Source organism: Anas platyrhynchos, chromosome 5 (genome assembly GCF_047663525.1).
Source record: "Anas platyrhynchos isolate ZD024472 breed Pekin duck chromosome 5, IASCAAS_PekinDuck_T2T, whole genome shotgun sequence".
In the NCBI taxonomy this organism is placed as follows: domain Eukaryota; kingdom Metazoa; phylum Chordata; class Aves; order Anseriformes; family Anatidae; genus Anas; species Anas platyrhynchos.
Window position 1 is genome coordinate 10,913,622 of NC_092591.1, and position 6,000 is coordinate 10,919,621.

Here is a 6,000-nt window from a genome sequence, read left to right on the forward strand (position 1 = left end):
CAGCATATCAAGGCCCTGTCCTGGGGGAAGCTCCTGATATTTTGGGAATATCCCAGTTAAGACATAACCTTGGGCTAACCCCGGGCTCCCCTCCTGTCCTGATCATGTGTCTCCCACAATATTTAGGTTTTCCTGAGAGACAGCCCCGACTGACATCACGGCTAAACTGCCTCCTGCATTTCTGAGAGCTGAGCGAAATGCTAACACATCCTGCAGAGCTTGTCGCTCGTGATTTGCATTGCGAGGACTCCCTGAGACACAAGGACTGAGGTAACAAGCCAGAGACCAGCCCATCTGCGGCTCGCTGCCTTTTCCAGCCTGTGCATTACACAGCAGACAGCTTCTGAGAGATGCCCCTTACCCTTTCCAGACATTTGGATGTTTTATCAATACCTGTGGTCTTCAGCCACTCAAAAAAAAGCGGGATCAGAGGGCCAGAAGCCACAATCTCAGCTCTGTGGTTTTTGAAACCTGCAATAACCCTCAGAGCAGGGAGGGAGAAGGGTCACTGGGATGGTGCCCAGGCACCTCCTTGCCTGGAGTAGCAGTGAGCATGGCATAAAGGGGCTGTGGGAGGGCCTGGGAAGAAGGAAGAGGGAGAGGTGGGAACAGTAAAGCAGTCTGTGCCCTAGGAAGCCTGAGGAGAGGCAGCAATGCAACTCCAGGGGAGCCAGCAGGAGGAGATGAGAAACAGCAGAGTACACCTGGTATGTGGAGATCGCCCTCCTGGAGAGGTGCAGGGGGAACCTGGCCAGGGATAGACCTCCTCTGCCTCCCACCAGCAGCATTTTTTTCCCTGGAGGTGAGCTCTGCATAGGAGATCCCACCGAGATACTGGGCACAAGGCAAATTTTAGAGAGGAGGAGGGAAAGGCTGTTATTTAGGCATGTGTGGCCACTGCTTTTGCTGTGCACTCATATAAAGTGAGATGGAGAAACTGAAGAGCACTCACAGAAGAGATGAAGGACTGGCTCATAATCCATGATTTATGCTCCAGGGCTTTTCTGCACACAGATTTTATACCAAATGCACCAAATAACCTGCAGAGTGTGGAGCTATCTGCATGAAGACAGAACATGCCGAATAACCCAACTGCTGCCTACAGTACATGGAGCTTTGAGTGCCTGTATGGAGCTGCAGCTGCTTCTGGACTCAGAAGGAAGGAAGATTGTGCCAATTAACTTAGTCTCTTCCATATAAATTAATATAAAACCTGTGTTTGCACAAGTTCTTGCAGAGAGAGACTAGAGGAATACATTTTGTTCTGTTTATCAAAGTGAGAAAACACCATTTAATCACCATCTAGGATAATTATTCAGGGAGGTGATGTTGGGTGCTAAATGGATCTTTAATTTAGCAATACAAGATCAGCCAGCTGGTAATTGGAGGAAGACAATTGAAAGGCAATTAACCATTATGCAGCTTAATGGTGCACATGGTGGAGTCTCCATCACTTGCCATATTTATCTCAGGATGGGATGCGCTTCTGACAGAGCTGCTCCAGTCCAGGCTAATCATGAGTTATTGGGCACAGGACGGGTCTTATTTGTGCAATTCCTCAACTTGTGGATTGCAGGACTTGAAAAGGGTTTTAGCAGGGTAACATTTCCTGTAACACCTCCTCCGTGACCCTTTGGGAACAGACTGGCACAGCTTATGGCATGGGCTCAGATCCAGCCCACCAGCCTCGCAGTGTATCAGAGCAAAGCAATAAATAACTCCATGGCACTGCAGAGCACGCTATAGCAGTGAGACAGCTTCAGTCCTTCTTGCTGATACCCATGGCATCCGATGCAGTGGGACAAGAATTTATTTCTAGAAATTTAAGCTGAGGAAAGGTCAAACTGCGTTGACCCACCTCAGTCCATCTCCTGGAAATGCTGTTGTATTTCTGCCTTGGAAATGTGGAAGAGAACAGTGCAAAAGATAAAAGTCATTGCAGTCTATCCACACTTGGGGAATTAAAATTTGACCAAGACCTCTCTACATAATGCTGACAAAATGTGTAAGAGAAACCAGCCTGGGGAAAACAAACCAAGCACATACTTGCAGCACCACAGTTGTGAGAATAGATGGGAAGTCAGCATAAGGGAGCAAAAACCTCTGTGGAAGTCCCCTTGCAAGGCTGTAAGATTGAGAACCAAGGTGGAGGTGCCAGCCCAGACCATATCCAAACCACCTTTTTCCCCACCACGGAGGAAGGAGCCTTTCCTCCCAGCCCCAAATGGACTAACCAACAATAACACTTGTTTCTGAAGCGCTGTGCATTCAGTGAGAGTGAAAAAACTGGGGTCTGTGAATGTGGCTGACTCACTGCATTTCTCATGGCCAGCCACATGTGCCTCTCATCCAAATATTTTATTTTAGGACTTTACTTAATGGGACTATTTATCAAAGCCTTGCAGAAACCAATCGAGTGCAGGCTGGGGATCATCAGTCTGAGAGCTGCCGAGCAGAAATTATCCGAAAGTGCAACGCAGGCAACAGTGTAGGAAGAGCCCACACTGTGCTTGTAGATGCTGTCAGACAAGCAGTTCCCAAACCGTGCTCGGCAGATTGGTGACTGATATGTGTGGTGTGTGCTATGGCCACTGACACGTGAACCACCGGGTTGGTGCACTGATCCTACAAAGGTGGTTGATAAGGTTATCACAGCACAGTGCAGGCTCCCAAGGCTTGCAAAGTCTAAGTTGCTTGAATCACAGAATCACAGAATCACAGAATTTCTAGGTTGGAAGAGACCTCAAGATCATCGAGTCCAACCTCTGACCTAACGCTAACAGTCCCCACTAAACCATATCCCTAAGCTCTACAAGGGTTACATATATTTTGCTTCTTACCTGAAAGAGGTTTTCCTTCAATGGGCTCCGTTTCTATTGTCTCAACAACCTCCTCCAAATCATTAGGGACTGTAGTTTTGTTCTCTTCATAGCTCTTGGAGGACAGAAAAGAAAGTCTTTTTTTCCTCAAAGTGCCAGTGCCTTCCTGTTCTTTCTCTTTCTTCAGGCTTCGCTTGGATTTCCGGATGCTTAGCATTGTTTTAAGACCTCTTTCAAGGAGTCCTATGTTCTCGCCATGCAAAGTCGGGCTGCCCAGTTCTGGAGCGACCTCCATCTCCTTCCCTTCACTCTTTGTTGGAGAGGCTGGTTCTGAGGCTGCTGTTGTTGGACTCAGTTTCAGTTTTATACTCATCTTGTCTTTCAACAACAGGATTTCCAAAAAGGTCGACAGTAGTCACTGAAATAAACAAAACCACAGGGTGAGATGAGAGGATCCTAGCAGCCTTGGGGTGTTTCCAAAGCCGGTCCTGGACTGGAAAATCTGGTCCGTACCTAATCCAAGGACAGAGAAAGTGGTTCTAGCCTGTCACCACCAAAACAGCCTTTCTACCTACATGGTGCACGTGCTGGTCTGCACGTAGCCCTGCAAGGCTCCAGCTAACTCCTTAGATGAGGCACGTGGCAGCTCTTCCTCCAGCACCAAACAATCACTGAATGCCAAGGATGAAATCTGCCGGGCACACCATTTCAGCTGGTAACAAGGCATGTTCTCACTTCCCTTTTTCCAGGTGGATTTCCAGCCCTGCAGGCTGTGTCTCAGTAGGGTAATTCCCACTTTCTGACATGGATGTGGCAAGTGTGGGCCGTGCCACTGGCCCTGCCCTGCTGGAGCCCCAGGTGGCTGCTGCTGGGGGTGCCCAGGGGAAGGGGGCTGAGCGGATCTCCCCTCTCTGCTCCTGCCCCTTCCATCCCAACCACCACAAGCTGGCCTCCCCAGATCGTCATGGTTACAGCACAGCAGGCTTTACGATGCCCTGAAGGTTCACATCACTCATCTGCCTCGTGTGGTGCTGAGGCTGGGTGTCTCAACCGAGCTCCTGCTCGAGCTGAGGGGGGTGATGTGGAGTGCTGTGCCTCCAGGAGCCCAGGGCATCCAGATCTCAGCAGAAACACCCCTGCCAGTGCTCCTGGGCAGCAGTGGCACCCCTGCAGTTGCTTGGCTCCCACCCTGCAGCACAGAGACCAGCTCCTCTCTGCCTGCTGAGGGCTGCCTGGGAAGGGGCAATGGGAGAGGCTGTGCCCTCCTTTCCATCCCTGTCTGCCACCAGGTCACCACCAGCACGGCCAGGCCACGGGGACGTTGTGCACTGCAGGTCTGAGGATGGTAAAAGCCACTTTCTCCCAGCGCAGACTCAGGCAATCAGTTTAAATCATTAGAAGCAGCTATTCTTTGAGGTCACCCTGGCCTGTCTCAGGTCTGTCAAGCTCGCAGGAGCCAGAGATTGAAATACGATTACAGAGAACAGACCTGCTGGGACTCTGAAAATACTTCTCAGCCCTCCCTGATCCTAGCCTGGCCAGATTTCCTCTCCCTCGTGCGCAATTATTGCCCAGGTTATGAGCTGCGAGGTCTGCATCTTCCCGCGGGTGGGCTGAGCTCCTGGCACAGCGGGGCTCGGACCCTGCCTTGATCCTTTTTCGGAGGAAATATTTGGTCAGGGGAAGGGAAGAAGAGAAGGAGGGGGTGTACCCCGTTCCCAGGGGCTTAGAGGGAAGGGAACTAAATTCCTGGCTCACACCCCGCATCGTGGTGGAAGGGGCAGGGAGACAAGGCAGCAGGACCTGGAGCAAACCCGTGGGCAGGGGAAGGGAAGGAAACACACCCCGGCACCGATCCTCTCCGCTGGGATAACCTGGATGTGGTCCACGGGACTGGCGAGCAGCTCTGTGCAGGGGTCGTGGGGCTGGCTGTCAGGGCGAGCTCATCTGCCTCCATCCGCCTGCGTGGCCGGGGGGCTCGCTGCGGGCACGGCGCCTCTCTCCATCGGGCTCTGTCCTCTGCAGAAGGGCTCCTGGCGGTGGGAGGGGGTCCCGGCCCCTCCTGCCCAGCACCTCTGTCAGCTTCACCTGCCTGCTTCCCAGGAGAGCCTTGGGCTTTCACTCTTTCACTTTCATTAGATGGGAATTTAAAAGAAAAGAAGGTAACAATCCTCCAGGGTTAATATTTAACCGAGGGGTGGGAATAGAGAGGCAGCCTCTGTGCTGAAGGTGAAACAGGGATTGAACGGGGTAGGGGGGAGCAGGAATCCTGCAGCCCCTGGTCCTGCCTTCAGCGGGGTGAAGCCCTGCGGGGTTTGGGTACAAGGGCTCAGAATCATAGAATCATAGAATCATAGAATATCCTGAGTTGGAAGGGACCCTTAAGGATCATCAAGTCCAACTCTTGACACCGCACAGGTCTACCCAAGTTCAGACCATGTGACTAAGTGCACAGTCCAATCTCTTCTTAAATTCAGTCAGGCTCGGTGCAGTGACCACTTCCCTGGGGAGCCTGTTCCAGTGTGCAACCACTCTCTCTGTGAAGAACCCTTTCCTGATGTCCAGCCTAAACTTCCCCTGCCTCAGCTTAACTCCATTCCCGCGGGTCCTGTCGCTGGTGTTAATGGAGAAAAGGTCTCCTGCCTCTCGACACCCCCTTACGAGGAAGTTGTAGACTGCGATGAGGTCTCCCCTCAGCCTCCTCTTCTCCAGGCTGAACAGGCCCAGTGCCCTCAGCCGTTCCTCGTACGTCTTCCCCTCCAGGCCTTTCACCATCTTCGTAGCCCTCCTCTGGACACTCTCCAACAGTTTCATGTCCTTTTTATACTGTGGTGCCCAGAACTGCACACAGTACTCGAGGTGAGGCCGCACCAGCGCAGAGTAGAGCGGGACAATCACCTCCCTCGACCTACTAGCGATGCCGTGCTTGATGCACCCCAGGACACGGTTGGCCCTCCTGGCTGCCAGGGCACACTGCCGGCTCATATTCAACTTGTTGTCTACCACGACCCCCAGATCCCTCTCTTCTAGGCTGCTCTCCAGCGTCTCATCGCCCAGTCTGTACGTGCAGCCAGGGTTTCCCCGTCCCAGGTGCAGGACCCGGCACTTGCTCTTATTGAACTTCATGCGGTTGGCGATCGCCCAGCTCTCCAACCTATCCAGATCCCTCTGCAAGGCCTTT

The 6,000-nt window shown here is 52.2% G+C and overlaps 1 protein-coding gene across 1 annotated transcript in view; it reads right to left on the reverse strand.

Annotated features, from left to right (window-relative positions):
* The window catches only part of EXOC3L4 (exocyst complex component 3 like 4), a 22,427-nt gene extending 17,279 nt beyond the window's left edge, over positions 1–5,148 (reverse strand). The window contains exons 1-2 of the mRNA XM_038179851.2: positions 4,664–5,148; positions 2,841–3,237 (exon numbers count right to left, since the gene is read on the reverse strand). Of these exons, the coding sequence (XP_038035779.2) occupies positions 2,841–3,192 (352 nt within the window). The 5' untranslated portion in view covers positions 3,193–3,237; positions 4,664–5,148. The remainder of the gene's footprint in view (positions 1–2,840; positions 3,238–4,663) is intronic.
* Positions 5,149–6,000: the final 852 nt, after the last annotated feature.